The sequence below is a fragment of the Sipha flava genome, unplaced genomic scaffold (assembly GCF_003268045.1).
Source record: "Sipha flava isolate LNK unplaced genomic scaffold, YSA_version1 106_pilon_pilon, whole genome shotgun sequence".
NCBI lineage: Eukaryota > Metazoa > Arthropoda > Insecta > Hemiptera > Aphididae > Sipha > Sipha flava.
Genome location: NW_020271721.1, coordinates 460,232 through 480,624, shown reverse-complemented (window position 1 = coordinate 480,624; position 20,393 = coordinate 460,232). Strand labels below are relative to the sequence as shown.

At 25.3% G+C, this 20,393-nt stretch overlaps 1 protein-coding gene across 3 annotated transcripts; it reads right to left on the bottom strand.

Moving 5' to 3' along the window:
• Window positions 1-4,683: 4,683 nt before the first annotated feature.
• On the bottom strand, window positions 4,684-11,960 carry LOC112685092 (T-cell acute lymphocytic leukemia protein 1-like). 3 transcript variants are annotated; one of them, XM_025556879.1, is made up of 3 exons: window positions 11,906-11,960; window positions 5,553-5,911; window positions 4,684-4,984 (listed from the first exon to the last, which is right to left on the bottom strand). In XM_025556879.1, exons 2-3 carry the CDS (start codon window positions 5,888-5,890, stop codon window positions 4,885-4,887), a joined length of 438 nt encoding a protein of 145 aa, XP_025412664.1. In that variant the 5' UTR covers window positions 5,891-5,911; window positions 11,906-11,960; the 3' UTR covers window positions 4,684-4,884. The 3 variants fall into 3 exon arrangements, with proteins under 3 accessions (XP_025412664.1, XP_025412657.1, XP_025412652.1); XM_025556872.1 differs by lacking the exon at window positions 11,906-11,960 and adding an exon at window positions 11,778-11,843; XM_025556867.1 differs by lacking the exon at window positions 11,906-11,960 and adding an exon at window positions 8,823-8,919.
• Between the last annotated feature and the right edge of the window lie 8,433 nt (window positions 11,961-20,393).

Genomic DNA, 20,393 nt, shown 5'->3' with positions numbered 1-20,393 from the left:
AGGTTTGACAGGAGGCTGTTAATAAAATAATGCATAAAGGAATAAACAAATTTGGGAATATAGGAGGGTTGTTCGTTATACATGTGGTTGATATACATTACGACGATATAGAGATAGCTTGAGATGATTTTATGTTCATTGTTGGCTTTTCACCCTCCGAGGGCCACTGTTTAATGCCTGACTCATCGTGTGTAAGGCACACTAAGCGGAAAATTAGTAGTGTTGAAGTGGTTCACTCGCGTACTCAGGAACGTCATCAAGGAGGAGGTCTTAGGGGTATCATACAAGAATTTTCTATAGTTTCTTTTACATATTTATATCGAATTCTTACGTGCGCATGAATATATGATAGATAAGTGATTATAACCATAAGGCCTCTTTCACATGATCCGTTTTTTTAACGGCAATGGAAACGGATCGGGTGAAAATAAAAACTAAACTTAAACGGGTACCGGATAAAAATTATTGGACACTAAATCGGATAGTGTGAAATGTTATATCTATTGATATAGTCTTGATAAACGTTCCGACAACGGAAATATATTGAGGCAATCCGTCGAGTTGTCCGTTAACGGACAAATGCAAAAAGAAAAATGATTCGGATTGTCAACTGATATTGATAGCTATCAGTGCCGGCCCTAAAGGAGGACAAGCCGTGTGCTCGCACCGGGCCCCGTGTTTGTATGGGGCCCCACAAATTGTGTATTACGAATATCACATTCTAAGTAAAAATAATATAGTCCCAGTACGCAAATCGCAACCCGTGTGGTCTTGTGGTTTTCTCAGAAAACGGGTTGTTATCAACGAAAATTAAGATGATATCAATTACGCATAGCTTTAAAGTATTGCATGTGCATGCACTTATAAAATAGTTTATCGTCGATGACAGTTCGAAATATTATTTAGATATATAATAACATGAACAAACGAAAATTTTTACAAACAATTAATAAATTAATATATATATATATTTATGGGGCCCCGCAAAATTCTGCACTGGGTCCCGAAAACCGTGGAGTCGGCACTGATAGCTATATACATTTCACCCTACGTATGTATGTGAGATATAAAGCTTTTTGTGGGTAAGGCGTTAGTTCGCAGGTTCCCGAGCACTCGAGGAAATAACTAGTGAACCGGTATATTATTGCAATCGACCGGTAGTTTTGACAGGAGATTTAAATGTTAACTTTTCATTGCCAGAGGCTCAACCATTACTCGATTTCCTTGAACAAAAATTCTCTTTGAGAATGATAAACAGTAGAAATTATCCTATGACTAAAGGTGGTACTACTATTGATGCTGTATTTGTCAGGAAACTTGAAAATATAGAACTAAACCATTTTGTATCATACTTCAGTTATCATAATCCCATCAGTATTACCAGACTGACAGAAAAGCAAACTGATGACAATTCCATAAATATTTAAATATTTATTACATACATTTTATATTTGCCAATAAAACGAAAGTTATTTAAAATGTTACAGAATGTGTTGATTTTCTTATGTAATAATATTTTCTGTTATTATATTTAAATATTAGATACAATCATTCCCTTCCTTATTGCTTCTTGATAAAACGTATTCACTTACGACGTACGTGATTGCACACGTACAGTTTTTATTATTAGGACTCGGAACTTAATACACTTTAAATGTACTAAATATGCATGCACTTATGCGCTTAAAAAAGTACAAATTTGTTACAAAAATATGCACTTAATGTTTTTTTAACGCAAAAATGTTCAAAATAAAGATATTTTATTAAATATACTCGTACATAACAGTACAAATGTTGTACTTTTAAAATTATTTTGAAATTATTATTTTTTTTGTTTTTAATTACTGTACCTATCATAAATCAATGTTAATATATTTATAGAAATATAGCTATTAGCGATCCAGAATATTATTAATATACCTAATATTAGTTCCGAAATTTGTTGTGATAATGTCAATAAACATAAGTTATTTATAATAATACTGTGTATTATGTTATCGCGTGCAGCGTGACTACTACACAAAAATAGCATTGATTTTAGAATATCTCAAAGGTTCATGAGGATCTATCTCCTGTATTTTCCGTGGGCAGGCCCCTTAGAGAGGCGCCTTTTTTTTTTTTTTTTTGCACCGGGGCGCAAAATGTCTAAATACGGCACTGGTAGTATATAGTATATAAAATCGTTTATACGAGTATGTAATCAATGCTGCTAGATATAAAATAATCATTGAATTTTTAACGAAAAGAACTACACAAAAGACCATTCTAAATGGATCCGGAATTAGATTTAAAAAAAAAAACCACAAATATTAAGGATTAACCTGATATAAATATTATCAAAAATTTTACTTGAAAATTTTGAGCCTGAATTAAATAAAAAATATTAGTCCCCCCCCCCTAGAAGTAAGTCTAAATACGCCCCTGACCAGGACTCATAACTTATAGCTCTAAAAAAAGTAGTTATAAACTCTATAAAATGCTTTTAAAAATATTCATATAAGCACTTAAATACGCACTAAAATACAAAAATATGCAAAAATAAATATAACATGAAAAATTTTATTATTAAAAAAAACATATGTATAAAAAAAAATTTAAACTTTTATTACTAAAATCCTGATCGCGTCGCTATATGATACAAATAAATAAATAATTTAAACGAAAAGAAGAAGAATTAGTTAATTAACATGAATTAATTACAAATATAAAAATTAATACTATTATAATTACTTGTTATTAAGAAAAAATGTTTTAAATGCTACAGAACTGAAAAAGACTTAAAAAAGCAAAATAGCACTTATACTTTGAAATAAGCAACATAAAATTTCGTATTTAAATTCTTAGTTATCTAAAAAAATGTATAGCTCACATAGGTATTTCTAGGACCTCTCAAAAAAAATATGTAAATGCTATAAATTATGAGCTCTGATCATTACTTTTTTTAAAAATGATCATACAAATAAACATTGCAATTATTGTGAACCACGGAAAAAAAATGTCTATGAAACTATTAAAATTAACAGTGATATTACATTTATTGTACGCATATGTATGTTTATGTATGACTAAAAATCAAAAAATTTAAAACATATATATTGACTTACATAAATTACTTTTATTAAAATAATTACAAAAGACTATAACACAATAATTTTCAAATTAATTAACCAAAATTAAAAATTAATTTAATAATGATTGTAGATATTATTTTTATCTTCGCTCCCATGAAAAATAAACAATAGGTACCTATTCTAATATTTCTGTTTATTCCTTACTTGAATGAAAGTATTTTATATAAGTAAACAAGTAAAGCATTTTAGTCGATTATAATTTTCATATTCTATTACATGTATATACATTTATATACTTACCTACGTATTTTTTGATAATGTTATAGGCGCAACTAGAGTTTACATTTCGGAAAGGAGCTATATATCAAGATAACACAGCACTGCAAGGGCTACGCCTCCACACCTCCATTACTAATTTAAATACAGACAAAATGTATTACTACTGAGTACTATAGATTCAGTTCAAATTTTAGCAAGATATCATCCTTTCCCCTCACAAAAATCATTAATAATTTACATTAATAATACATGTACACAACTTGAAGAATTGTGAATAACAAGAATTGTCAAAATTAATTAATATAATATTTTGTGTATTGAGATTACAGACATAAATGATTAGATTTTATCTCAATCTCAAACACAAAATTCTGAGATTCGTTATTTTTAATATAGGAAAGCTTTGGAAATATTTAGGGGTTAAGCCTAAGTTGCGCCTGATAATGTCTTATATTCTACGAATGGATCTTCTCAAGAAAAAAATTTTTGTGACCGTATATAATATTGCCTACATTTAGCCCCTTTTTTGTAGCTATCAAAATGTGATAACATCATTATTATTATAATACTTTTATATATTACTAAATTTAATTTTAAATAGTTAAATACATTTAATAATACACGATTAGTAAAAAACACAATATTCACTTACGATCGTCATTTAAAAGGTACAATTCAAAAGTAATAAAAAATATAACATTTTTATTACTCTCATGTTTCTCCATACCTCTACGTTTAAATTACCATATTTTAATCTTTATTAAACGAGAAAGACAATGAATTAATTGTAAGATACAGTAATACTCAATTATGGCATCAAAATGAAATTGGTAAATTAAGGTTTACTACAGCTGATAGAGCAAAATTGGCAGGTAGCTTATTTTATTTTATTTAATACTATACTACCATCTATACTGGTTCCTATTCAAAGGGCATTAAATGATGTCCAAGATTTTGTGGAAGGAAAAACTTTGAAATGTTTATAGTATGAGTGTTATGGCCCAATTATGAGCCAAATAATTAGTAAAATATATTAATAATCCAATTTTGTATTTTAAATACTTTGCAAGATGATTTTTGTATTTGGAAATGACTAAATCTGTGTTGATGGGACCCATGGTTTTAACTTTAAACAGTTAGGTACGCTTTTATTACAAAAATACAAAACATTAAACCTAATTATTACATTTATATTATATTTTCACTTGAAGTATTCGCAATTAATTGTGTATTTTTAAATTTCAAATCACGATATTGTGTTTTTTTTTCGAATTGTGTATTATTAAATTTATTTAACTATTTTAATTTTAATTTAGCAATATATAAAACTATTATAATAAAAATGATGTTATCGTTTTATCAATGTTATCACATTTAGATAGCTGCAAAAAAGGGTCTAAATGTAGACAATATTATATAAGGACACAAAAAATTTTTTCCTGCGAAGATCCATTCGTTATATTCTGTATTAAATCTTGTTGTGTCAAATAATATTTTTTTTTATATTAATAATATTATAATTTTAAATCATAATCTATAAATAAACATTATTGTCCATACAATCTTCATTATTATTACTGAAATCTTGTTGATTCTCTTGCCATTCAAGCACTCCACTTAAAAGACGTATGTACCTATAAAAATAATAATTGTATATTAATATATTAAAAATTATATTTTTTTAATTAGGTACAACATTCATTAGTAAATTAATTATTCTAATATTAAAATTAAAAATTGTGATCATGTTTTAAACTATATTTTAATATTTCAACTACATTCGACTTTGTATTAAAATGGAATTTTTAAAAATTCTATAACGAATAAGAATTACTGAAGTGCACATTTTGGATTCAGGTTATCTAATTTTTTATTGGTAGTTTTTACTTATTCATGTTGATTCTAAACCCAAATTTGACGGAATAACAGTAATTTAAAACAATTTTGTCAAGTTGTATTAAACATTAACAGGAAGTCATTTTTTAATCACTCTTCAGAAGGTTCTCAAACTAAATGTTTATTACGACGAAAATGAGCTTTAATTATTATAAATTCTAATGTGATTAATAATACATTTTACAATATATTTTGAATGCTATGCTGAATGTGTGCATTTATATATATGTTATATTTATATAACATATAAAAATGTGACTGTTGACTAAATCGATTATTTCTGTTAAAATGTATTATTTCACATACTTGATGGCCATTCTTAAGATTTCATTTTTTGATAATTTCTTATCGTGTGGATGGGTGGGTACCAATTTACGTAGTTCCGCAAATGCGCCGGTAACGTTATGTTGACGCCAACGCTCCCGAGAGTTTGTTACAGTGCATGGTTTTCGAGAATCTGGTATGGGGAACCGTCGGATGCCTGTCAATGGATTTCCAGATAGCGGATCTTCGTCACCGGACGTTAAGTCGTCTGACGTCAAGTCACATTCTTCGTCTGATCCGAAAAGCATGACGACTCGAGATGAAGACGAATCATCTCTTGCATCACTCAATATTTGTTGCGTTTGCTGATTCTTCAGCATATTTAAAATACTTAAATAAACCTATAAATATTATAATTAGATGAATATTAATAACTATGTAAAATATTGTTTCATGTTGAAATATTTCATGCACTTATCAAATATCTAATGTACAATTTTGGATTTATGTCAAATATTAACTTAAACCATTTAGGATGTATTTTTAAACAATCTCTACCAAATAAAATAAAAATAAATTATATTTTTTTAATACTTATAGATGAACTATATATATTGAACTTATTACTTGGGAGGGTTGGGTACCTGGGACCTGTATATCTACCATTGATATTCAATCTAGCCAAAGCCGATGGCTTTTGCAAGACCCCAGGCGAAATATATCGTAAGACCCTTATATAAGAAGAACCATAGGCAGTGCCGAATTAAACATTTGTGGGCCCCTAGGCAATTAAAATTTTGGGCCCTACAAAATTATTTTTTAAATACATCTGTATGTGACATTACTATTCAATAATTAAAATGATAAACTTTAATAATATCTGACTATTATTAATAAATAAAATCATGTTTATTAAATTTTTGTATTCGAGAGAAAAATTAATTAATTTTTATATTATTTCTATTTTTTTTTTTTTTTTCAAAATTATTTATTATTATTACCGCATATAACACCTATCACTTAATATATATTATATTTCATAAATACTTTTGTCCCGTAAATTCGTAATTAAAATACGGGTATTATTAAATAAAAAAAAACAGTTTTCCGTTTTCAGAGAGCCCCTTAAATGACCATTACATATGTACACTGACCATAGGGTATTCCACAAAAACATTGATTCCAGAATAATATGACATTCGAGAATGTACTTGATCTGATTTAAATTCCTATAATTATCTTTATTGAAATTAACTATTGTGAATAACTGTAACTAATAAATAATTGTAAATAAACTAAATGAACAAAATCTAATCTAATAATATCGTGGGCCGTGCATGCAGGGGAATGGTCGGTGACAGTTTTTTTTTTTGAATCAGTGACCGTAATCTTCAAAATCTCCGTAAAATAATTATTTATATAATATGTACCCCCTACAATAATAAACAAAATAACAATGTTAAAGAATTCGAATTCTTATTTTTCATACATCATTATATATGTATGTTTATATTATTATATACAAAAGAGTGAGGCCCCAGACAAGAGCCCTACTTACTCGCCCCCATCGGTCGGCACTTAATATAGCACAGCAGTGGTGGCTAACCTTTTTTTTTTTTTACCAAGGGCCGTTATGTTTTTTTTAATTATTATTAGATTGAAATTCAAGTTTGATGATTTATAACTAAAAAAGTTACAATATTTTCTGGATCCGTGTTAGAAGGGGTTTTCAAGTAAATTGATAAACTTATAATTTGCTCGGATCTCTTCAAAACTTTATTAAAATTGGTATGTAAGTTTGTTGATTATGTATCACTGTTTTAGAGGTACAATCATTTATTAAATCTTTTATTAAAGTAGCACAAAATTTGAAATGCCAAAAATCAAATTTTTAATTCAATTTGATACTTAATTTATGGCGAGTGTCAAAAAAATTCTCGAAATGCACAGAATTTTTTTTTTTTTAAATTAAGATTTACCAAAAATAAATATAAATTTATGTCCTTTATGCATTAAAAAAAATCTGAATGGAATACAAGGCCATGCGTTCGAAATATTTCGTGTTACCTTTATCGTTGAACACACTGTATATATATATAAATACTACCTTTATCCACTTCGACCTAATCTATTATATTTATTTAGTTATCTTAACTTATTTATATATATATATATATATATATATATATATATATATATATATATATATATATATTCCAAAAACTTCCTAATCTCGGCATGTTTAAAAACAATTAGTTTAAAAATTTACTATGCCACCTTTTAACACTGGGAGTAGAATTTTGAAAATGATTTAGAATTTGCTCGTGAACATTTCATAGTTTATTCATAGAATACAGGCTTGGCGTGCATAATTATAAAAAATTGTGCTATATATTAGGTAATTAATTAAAACTTTTCACAGATAAACCTCAAAAATTAAAAAACTCTTACAGATAAATGACAAATTTATTAAATTTACTAATTTACTAATTTGCCGTAAGTTAAACGTTTACTTTTATAAAAAGTGGGTAGGTATGTGTGGTTCATAAATAAAAATATAATATTTTATGGAATAAGTTATTACATTGGTATTATAAAATAAAATAGTGAAATGATTTCTGAACCTAATAATAATAACCTAATAACCAAATCAATTAGGTATGATTAAAATTTAAAACTAGAATAATAAAATAGCTAGATATATATTGACTTGGATTGGAATTAAATTTATATAAAATGTCCAATATTTGCATTTATAGAAGATGAATATACCAACTACGCAAAATAAATACACGACTTTTAAATTGTTCAGAAGATTAAATATTACTCGAAATTTCAGTATTTTTTCATTATAAAGCATAAAGAAATATAATCTTAAATTATGATACTACATTGATACCATACAACACAAACTATAGCTATATAATAATTGCAAATAAATGTAATATAATAATCTAACACTTTTTATTTGTTCGTCATATTTATAGTTAATTTTTTTTACTCGAACAATTAATAATAATTTACACATAACCTTTCAAGTTTATAATTTTTTTAAATGTCACACATATTTTAGATAAAACATTTTAGATACAATACCTAACACTATATTTAAAAATATTTGAAACAACCTAGTTACTAAAAATATGAAATGGCTATTGGCATAATGTATGAAAGAAATATTTACAATTATAATCATTGACATTGAATGACATGGCAGCTTGTAAATAAAGTTAAATGTATTAAATCTAGAGTTAGAATTGTTTCTAAACCAATAATCAATATAAAAATATAATAATTACAACTATAACTTACCCAATATGATAAAATATTTAATATTATTCTTAGCAATATAGGTACTTCTCTCAACAACACTTCGTACAAGATACACTACAGCCTTTGCTTACTTTGCCTGTAGAGCAAAAATGGATTTTAAAAATGAAATGGGGCATAAAGCTGTGAACGCCCTCTTATATTTAAACAACCAATCAGTGACTAATACCAACCTCCCAGTCTTAATATACAAACCACCCATTTTTCGCTCAATAAATGGCCATATTATTTTAATAATCTCGTTATTTTATTATATCGATTTTAGTTGATAACAGTCTTATAAACAAGAGCATGAAGTATATTATGCCATACCATAATATAAAAATAGTAATAGTATGTAAATATCAGTCGAATAGCTTAAACTCTAGAATGAATAATACCTTTATTTTAAGACTTACAATTAGAAATTATCTACTGTAAAATCCGATTAATTTATTGTAGCAAATGGCGGTACAATGTTAAATTTGAATCATTTGATGGACGGAATATTAGTAGTCTAAATTTATAGGTTTTTTTTTAATATAAAAATATTGTTATTTACGTTAATAATATATAATACACAATGTATACGCGTTGTGATAAATTACAAGAGTTCTCTTGGTAGCGACAGGCATTTGTGATCTTATAGGAATACAATAAAACTAATAATATAAAATAATGGACTCAAATAAATAAGTAGCTAGTATGCAATAATTATTATACCATTGATATTGTAAATATTTATCTTTACAATTATACATAATTAAAGTTTTGTTTTAAGAACTTCAACCATTTTATTTTTTGAAAAAATGATTGTTGCAGATAAAGTAGGTATTTATCTTACTATGAAAATCTATGTTTACTATCTGTTTTCAATTTGAAAAATATTTTCCCTTAATAATTTAAATTAATGTTTTTTTTTAATTTGTATTTACTTAAACATATTATTTTATGCTGTTAAAAAATTAAAAATTATATTAAAATAGATATCCTCAAAAAGATTTACAAAAAAACCAGCGAGTCAGGGTTTATATATTATAAATCGTTATTGATAGGCACCAACGAGAGCATATAAAATTGGTGATTCTAGTAAAATATTCCTACTAATACTGGTTGTAGCATTTAAATGCTGAGAATCACCTATTTTATTAATATTGAAAATAAACTAATTTTGTCAAATTTTGATACGTACTATTGCAGTTTAAAAAACGATATCAAAATTAATATTTTAAATTTTATCTATATCATGTGTGTCCGTTAAAAATCACCCCCCCCCACCTTATCATGGTCAGGATCCACCATTGATTGATTTTAGTCATTTTTAACCCCTGAATTCTAAATTAACACGATTAAAATAATATTGTATATATTTAATTTTTATAATAATGCTCTACTTTATTGGAGATCCATTCTATAAGTACAACTATAAAATTAATAGTTGAGTTACTAAAAATAACAAATTCATTTTTTTTTTTTTATATATACTGTCTGTATAAAATAATTTTATACCATGTGTATAATACAGTTTTATACCACTATATAATACAAACTCACATCACTACTTATAACTCATACATAAATAATTAATTGCAATTGTAGGTTTCTTTATTGAAAACTAAGTTTTTAAAAATCACCTCTTTTGTTTTTACAATCATTGATTAAGTGACTAATGTTAGAACTTGTTACTATTGGTTAATTACATGTTTTCCTACCTAAGGAAAATAAAACATCAAAAATTGTGGAACCATTAATGATTAATTTGTTTCATTTTAACTTTTTAATGGTTATCTATAATAATTGTACACTTGCCAGGTGCGGCTCCACTTTTTAATACATTTGTGTCCATGTATACTGTAAAATCCCGATTATTTAATTGAATACCTATCTAACAATTTTATTTTTTCTATAAACCATATTATGAACTTAATATGAAGTGTGCATCATATTATATAGGAACGTAATATATAAATATTTTATTTAATTAAACCAAGTATAATGTATAAATACAATAGATTATTTATTGGAAAACTTGAATTCCAAGTTAGTATATTCTCTAAGCCCTCTCTGCAATTTATCGATAGTTAAAAAAAAAGGTCCCCTCCCCTGGTAAGTCTCTGAACCCGCGCCTGCAACGTGCGTTGGTATGTAAAGATTATAACATATTATTATAATTTTACTAAGAAAATATTTTATCTCTTTTATTATTTTATCGAAGTTTATTTGATAAATACTTATTTGTAAGTCACTTTTTGTATATATATATTTTTTTATAATTGAAATATTTCTTTTCTTATTTATATACAATAATACGGATTAGATCACCTTAATTATATTGTACACGTTATGTACTCGTATTTAATTTTATGAGAAAATATAAACGTTTTGTGTTTACTTTCTTACCCTGTATCACATATATTATTATATGTAAAGATATCATGGAATAATTATGAAAATAATTATAATTATTTTTTCAATATTTTATATTCACGCTTCAATTTTTTTTTATTAAATTAAAATGGAAATATGTTGAAAATTTATCACAAAGTTACCGATACCATGAAGTTATAGGAATAAAGAAATATTACAGCTTTATTATATATTTATATATGTAGTGAATTCGGGGTCGTAAATATTATAATACGATTTTTATTAATTTTCATATAAAACATAAATATTATCCATATCAAAACAAAACGGTTTAGGTAGGTATATATTTTTAATATTTTTATTTTTTCATATATATTTTTTAATTTTTTCAAGGGAAGCGATTGTTATTATAAATATATGTTATAAAATAAATTATTCATATTTAGTTGCATATTTAATGCACTTAATATTCAAAAACATTTTAATAGAGTTGATTATAATAGTGATCTACAAATAATGCAATCAATAAAAATATCTAAACAATACTTAAAAGAGTTTCAATTTGAAAAGTTTTAATAAATTGTACATTACCTGTAAAATGTAGATTATTACTGATTTAATTATTTATCTAGTGATTCTAGCTGAATTTAAAGTGTAATTAGTTGATAATAGTGTATTATTGTTATTTAAACAGTTTAAGGTAGTTAAAATGTACTTACTATACAGCAAATTGTTTCTAGAAATTGTCAGTATTACTTTGTATTTAAAAATGATATGCATATATGCATATACACTGTACCAACTATGCAGAATTCAGAATTTTCTCGATTAGATATTTTAATAAAATTGTGTACGTTTTAAATATTTTGACGCAAATTTACAGTAAAATGATACATGATAATCTTAATAGTAATTGATAAAGTAATATGACATATAATAAATAAGGTATTCTATATATATATATTATCTATTAATATATAGTTTTACAAATTATGTATCACAAACTCTTTATTTTTATAGTGGTATACATTTTTTTTATGTTGCTCAAAAATACATATTTATCACGGAACTAAATATAAACTATAATTTATATTATATAACAATTTAAACAAATCATATAAAAAACTAAATAAATACATAATTATTTACCCATCGTATATCAATATATTTATGTATAAATAATTAAAAATTAATTATTGGGAGTATGTTTTCTATTGATAAGTATTCGATATCAGTGGCATACTTAGACCTGAACTTTAGGGAGGGTTTTAATTTCAAAATTAACATATTGGATGGCGTGACACCTGAACATAAAAAAACATATCGTACATTTTAATAAATTACTAATTTTTATTTGTGATATTTTTTTTATTGACATGTCATAATAAAATATGTATTGAAGTCTAAAATAACTTAACTTACTACTAAGCCATACATAAAAAAAAAAAAATTAAATAATTTAATAATCATTTATTTATTTTACATAGATATTTTTTTTTAAAACATTAATTTTCTATTTTTATCCGAAAAAATATTGACCACCTCACTAATTTTTATTGGTATTTCTCTATGGATACTTAGATTAGCCAATCTATTTAGTCGATTTTCCCCCATAGAATTCCTCAAATATGATTTTAAATGTTTCAACGTTGAAAAGCTCCGTTCTACGCTGGCAACTGTAACGGGTAACGTAGCGCCAATTTTTAAATATTGGTATACTTTAGGGAACAGTAACTTATCACAACAATTAATTGCATCTATAAAAGTGCAAGGAAGAATATTTTCTGCGGCTATCGATTTTGTTCGATTGTCGCTAATCAAGCTGCATTAAGCTGATGGCTAACATCAACGATTCTTTTTTTCGTGTACATCTATAAAATTCTGAGCAATTATACAAGAAGTTTTATGATATTCTAAATTTGTGTGATATATAGAATTATTCTTTTGCATCTTTCCAACGACAAAATGGAGTTCCTACGAGGGCCTTTATGGAGATATAACTTCCTTTTCCCACTTTTTTAGAACAAAATTAAAAACAGAATATCTAGGTGATTAATCGCACATAATAAAATACGTTTAAAGATGACGATAGACTGCAATATCTTCGTGGAATTACCCGTATTGTTTTACAAAGGTATTTTAAAATGTACGCTGTTTATTTTATTATGATGGAGAATTTGTAATACCTAATTACAATATGATATTACAAGTACCAGATATTTTAGTTTTCTCATAAAAAGTTATTTCACCCTAAAAATGTCGGGGGGGAGGGTTTGATCCCCAAAAACCCCCCCGCTAGTACGCCACTGTTCGATATACATTTTTTATAGAAGCTTAATATTAAATGTTATTGTGATAGTTCTGTACAAAACACATTTGTTATCTTATGTTTATATTACGTTTTTTATAAGAAACATCTTAAAAATGTTCCATCAGATTATATTTCATCATCTTGTCATAATTTATAATGACATTTTATAATTTATATTTTAGTGATCATCTATATCAAGGATTTAGATAGTTTGAAACCTTATGTATATATATATATATCTGATTTTTGGGTCTTTTTTTTAAATTGTTTTCATTTAATATTAAATTATATTTTTAATTAATTTCCAAAATTAATATCGTTCAAATAATACAATATAACTACCTATATACGAGTATTATGATATGAATACAGAAAAATACATCACACATTTTAATTAAGTATCAAAAATGCTTGAATATAACCTATAGTATAGTATATGTAAAAAATAACTGTAACGTTCTTTCAAATATTTTAACATTAAAATATCATCACCATTGTAAAAATAAAAATAAAAAGGTCACACTTGTACAATAAACTGTTTATAACAGTTTTTTACTAAAAAAAAAAAATAAAAAAAAATTTAAAAAAAAATCCATTTATGATTTAAATGCATCGATTAAAATTATTTCCAATTCTTAATTTCTACTAGTTATTTAATTTCTTCACTTCTTTATATTAAATTATTTATTAAAACTTAAATATATTATGTACTTTTACAAAAAAAAAAAATAAATAAAAATATATTGTTTCACAGAAATATTAAATTTTAATATATTAAAATTATTTCTGATAATTAGTTAATTAGTTACTTTGTTTTAATGACATTTTTAATTTTCCATATTTTTATGATAAATTTTATTCTATTAACCTGTTTAGATATTAATTATTAAAGTATGTTAAATATGAATTAGAATTTAATGTAACTAAAATGGAAATGATAAATTATCTAAATTTTAAACTAGACTAATTTATAATTTACCAAGGCGTTTTTAAAATAATTTTTGTAACTACTCTTAATCGATCGTAAATTTATATTTGTACTTATATAATAATCAATTTTGTTTATCAAATAACAAATATTTCAACTTGGTGTGTATATTATTTATACCTATATTATTATTACAGACTTAACCGAGAAAATATTTTAAACGTTTTATGACAAATTTGTTTACAAGAACACGTGATATCCACATTTTTTGATACCACACAAAAATATTTAAATGCAAGTTAATTAAATAAATAAATAATACATATTACAAGTGCTTGCATATATGATAATAACCGATATGCATCATAAATATTATAATCGATAACGTTATAAGCACCTACTCAAGATCAAGTTTACTAATATGAAGCTAATACGTAACCTCGATTATATACGTAGGTTCTAAATAAAAAAAAACGATATTAATAAAAAAATGTATATTTATTCTTTTTAAATCACATTTAGCCACCACGTCCTATTAGGACGGTCCTAACGTTTGATAGTATGTAACGATTATTTTCCTTGGCCTTTGTGCACAACGTACTCCATACATATTGGGAATAATATAATATGTGCATGTGTGTATATAAATTGTTAATATATATAAAAACTATTTTAGGGGTTGGAAATAATGTGCGACGAAGTGAATGCACGTGCGAAACTCTGCAGTAACGCGCGCCAGCCACGCTCCTGCGACTTTTATGCGATAACGGCAATCTCCACCCTTCCTCCCCCTAACACGCATATGCATCATAGTAACGCGTTCTCGAGGATAAAAAAACAATAACAATATAACAATAATAATCGAATCGAGTGCGCGAGCAGGCGTTGCAGTATACATAGTGAGTCCTGCTTTTCGACGATAATCCACAAATCCTGCGGGGCCGATAGTGACTGCAAAAAAAAATCGACACATTTACACGCGCGATTGCAGCAACTTTCTGCGATATATATGTATATCAGCTATCGTAGTGGTCCGTAATTGTTAAATCATTTCATTGCGACTCGTGCCGGCCGTGTGGAACTGCGGTGACGGCGCGTGCTGAAATCAATTTCTTGTAATATGTGATCTTATTTTTTATAGTGAAATGTAAATTATACGTATACTCATACTAAATATGAACGCGTACGAATATTATAAAATACAATACGTAATACATATAGTTTGCCTTTTACCCCTTAAATATTATACTTATAATATTATTCATATATAATATACGAATATATATAGATATATTCATATTCAAATGTAGGTATAATATTATAGACATAAAAATTAAAGCGAATATAAAAATATTTGTATTTTAGAAGAACTATTTTTTCTAAAACTCTTCCTCTCTTTCTTTATGTATATATATGTGTGTGTGGGTGTATGTATGTATGAATTTATTATTATTTATTTATTTTTATTTTTTTGACTAATTAGTTGCTTATAAGTGCCAAACTATTTGGCACTTGGTTTTCTTTCACGAAATGAGGACTAGAGAATAATCTATATATCATATACTGAATTTAGAAAATTAAATTTTATTTAATTAAAATACAGTTTATATAAATATTACTTTGACATTAATATGCATATAACCTGAATTACAGCGGAATACATATCATGTATACGTCACGTAAAGGTTTGACCTATACATTAGATATTTTTTCGGTTATCGGTTCTCCTGACTATTAAACGAATAAATATCAATACCTGTATAAAAAAAAAACTATTCAATTCTTTTTTGATTACCACAATAACAAGTAATAAATAAAACGATAATTTAACTGGGCCCCACAAGACTTATACTTTATAACTCTAAGGTCGCTTAACTTTCGAACAACTGATCACGATAACGAGTATTGGAAGATAAAGTAATTACATTAGTGTCTTGCTATCTTTTTCAAAAGTATTTTCTTGGCGTAAACGTCTCAGTTTACACAACAGTGATTATATACTTCAAAATAAATATTTAATAAATATTAAAAACAGTTACATTTTAGTTAAAACAAAACTTGAATAAAATAAACTCAATCTTACAACAATAAGAAAATTAACCTTAATCAAAACTGTACTTAACCTCCACACTCCACGTCTGACTCACCGTCGTTGCTATAGCCTTATATTGTCTTTGAATTTTGGTTGACTCTGCATTAATTTATTTCTGCTTCGCATGGAATAATAGTTTGTTATAATATTTTAAGAACATTCTTATATACAACAATATCATGGAATTGGCCATTTTAACAAATGGTGAACTTAGATTTTCAGTTATTGTGATTAACGTTATGGAGATATCAATTGTACTATCTGTATGAATTGGTGTTATTTTTATTGTTAATACTTTTTAAGTTGTTCACCTACCTCTTACACCAAAAGTTGGATGCAGTTTTTTTTTAGGTAAGATGTTAGATACATATAGCAATTTGAAAAATAATTTATCAATTTCCTCGGTAGTATTTCCAATACATCAAAAAATTTAAAATAAAATAAAATATATATAATAAATAATAAACAAAATAAAATAAGCTTAAATATTTGAAATGAGTAATCTATGATATAAGCTTTATTATTTAAAACTGACAGTTTAAAAGACTTCAATAATTTAATTTGTTATTTTTATTGGGAAAATTAGAGATATATTCAATATAAATGTATATACTACAGGCACGTACACAAAATATATTTTTGGAGGGGGTGTTTAAGTTTGTAAATGCTCATACTTATGTAATGTACTTACCATTTGTACTCTATAAAAACATATTTAATAATTGTCCCGAATCTCGAGGGGGGGGTTAACCTTTAACCCCCCCTCCTTTGGTACGTGCATGATTTACTCTATTGTTTTTGGCATAGGAGTTAAAATACTTTTTTTTGAATATGGATACTGTTATATTTCATTCCTTTAAGTTGTTTACAAGTGGATTCTATTATAATAACAAATAACTGGCATTTGAAACCTGTTCTTCAATTCTTACTACAACTGTAGAATATTATACTACAAGACAATTATTTTATGTGCTTCTATTCAAATTAGGTTTTTTAGTTTAATTTCGTATTATTGATGAAAATATTAACAATGCGTTAGACTTGTATATTAAATATATACATATCATTATTTCGACGTTTTGTAAAAATGTTTTTTACATTTTAAATCTAAATTTTTAGCGCATCATGAAAAATTGGTTTGTATTTATTTTTAAACCTTACAAAAACTGTTATCGTTTAGATATATGTTTATTCATATGCATAAACGACACGTGTTCAATTTACGACGCGTGTAAGTACTTAGTAGCCGTCATCATTGATAGCAGTGGTTTGTGGCGCACTAATACATCAGCAAATATATATTTTTATCTGATATAATAATGCAAACACTGCAAAGCTTTAAGTCAATTGACACGTGACTATAGTTAAGCTTAGACGTAATTTATTTTATATTGTCTCTTTACCCGACCATGTGATGATTAATTGTATAAATAATTGATGTGTAAAATAATTGTATGTATATTACGAAAACCTATTACTAAAAGTAATAGTATAGAACATTTCTCAGCATATTATAATTTTCAAATTTAGATACCTAATAGAAGCATCAAAATCAATTGTAATTACGTATAATTTGTTATAAAAGTATTATAAAAATATATTAACACATAAATTAAATATTGTATTCAGTGTCAAAGAAGCTTTTGTATAGCAGTATCTATTTCAACTAATTCAATTATTACAAATCAATTATTACTAATCAAATTATTACTTTCATTTTTAGTATTCAAATCGCATTATACTGGTTGTATAAAAGTAATTTTAATGGAAATTTGGAAAAATTATTTACACATTTTGTATACAAATAAAATAATAATTTAATTATGACAATAACAAAGAAATAATATATTAGTTTACATATATAATAATTAATATCAATAGTATTAGTATAAAAAGATAATTATATTATTTCCTAATGTCTATAAGAGTTTCAAATGTTGATAAAATAGTTTGAATACGTATACATAAATAAATGTCAATTTACAAAAACCCATAATTAAACATAAAATTATATAATTAATAATATTATTAATATAATAATACAATGCATGTGTGTATATCTTATATGTATAAAACGAAATTAAATAATATATATAACTACTCTATACAACTACATAAATAAATTAAATGCACAATATTATTTCAACCTATCTAATGTAATTTATTTATTTAATTATTATTAGTCTTATACAATGGTAACTTTCAACAACCACACATGTACCATTCATGTATTTCATTGAACTTGAATGTTTAAACTTATATGTTGTAATGGTTTTCATATTTTATTAATTTATGTGTATTAAATGATTTAAATTAAAATTCTAACCGTGATTAGTTCTTAAATCACATAAACTTAATTTATTTATATTAAATGTGTTAATATAATTTAAAAAAATATGTATTTATTACTGCTTTATTATGAGTAATACATAAAAAAAATCTTATTTAAAAAATCCGAAATCATCCTACTACTAATATCTATAATATCAGCCATTTATTTTTAATAACAAAATAATTATAATGTTTCACTTTCAATATTGTTTCTGAAATACTAAAAATGTAAAACAATATGAAATCAATTTAAAATATTTATTAAATGAAATAAATTTTCATGTATTATTTTTGCTATTATATTTTGAACAAAATCAATTTTATAGTATTAACCGTAAATTCAGTGCTTGAATTTTTTTCAAACACTAATTATAATTAATTTTATTAAAAAAATGAATAAATATTAATTGAAAAATGTAACAAACGACTTTAATATCTAATACCAAATGTAAATTATTTAAAAACTCATTGATGTCATAACCATATTTAAATCTAAATTCAATTGAAATGTTAGAATTATATTTCATTGGGCTTTATTAAAATAAAGACTAAATTATTAAATAATATACTTATGTATAATATGTGTAATAATAACTTATGTAATTAATCTCGTACGTGACGAAAAATCCTATCTATCAAAACTATCACTATTTTTTTTTTTTGATCACAGATAATTTATAATAATAGTCAAATAACTCGTTTTCAGTCTCATTACATTTCTTATTGTTGAATTTAAAAATATAATATCATTTATTATGCGTTTTAATTGAAAATGAAAAAAATTATTAAATTCATCTATATTTAAAATCATAATTTATTTTATTCACTTTATTTTCATTATGTATGATATTTTTAATTGAGGGTGTCTATTAGTAAATATTTATCTAACAATTAAGCTAGGGGTCTTCAACCCACGGCCCGTCATAATAACGGAACGTTCTGTCATAATACGCAGCCCGCGTTCACATTTTAAATGTTTTCACATAAAAAATAAAATAAAAAATTTGTAATTAAAAAAAAAAGGTCTATTTATTCATGTTTTAATAATAATAATAATTTGTAATTTTAAATATACCCACCTAATTTTAAAAATTGTAAGAATAAAACTGAATTTTTATACAAAATACATGTTTTTATTATGAATGCGGCCCGCAAGGTTTAAAAAAAATAATACGTGGCCCACTGCATAAAAAGGTTGAAGACCCCTGAATTAAGCGGTTCATAAAATATTAATACAATAACAACGGTCTGCGGAATGTATTTGAAGAGACTAAATTTTATTTTATCCACTGGGGGTTAGAGATAAATTGAATGGCTTATTATAGATATCCCATAAGAAACCGAAAATTTGAAACTTATTTATTTTTTATTTTCCTGTTATTTTATTAGTAGCTGCCTTATCTAAGCTGCATCAATTTATGCAAAAATCCTCTATGTGTGTCTTATTTACGTGAACAATTTGTGTCATTGAAATTTTCGTTTAGAGCAGAAACTCCACAAGATAGAACACTTGGGGGTTTCTATTAGTCTTTCAAAAGTTTAAAG

What these genes read in the sequence shown, in the direction of transcription:
- LOC112685092 (XM_025556879.1), bottom strand. Translation starts at nt 5,890, where the DNA reads ATGCTGAAGAATCAGCAAACGCAACAAATATTGAGTGATGCAAGAGAT. An exon ending in ATCTTAAGAATGGCCATCAA is followed by an intron (nt 4,985 to 5,552) that starts GTATGTGAAATA and finishes TTATTTTTATAG; the next exon opens with GTACATACGTCTTTTAAGTG.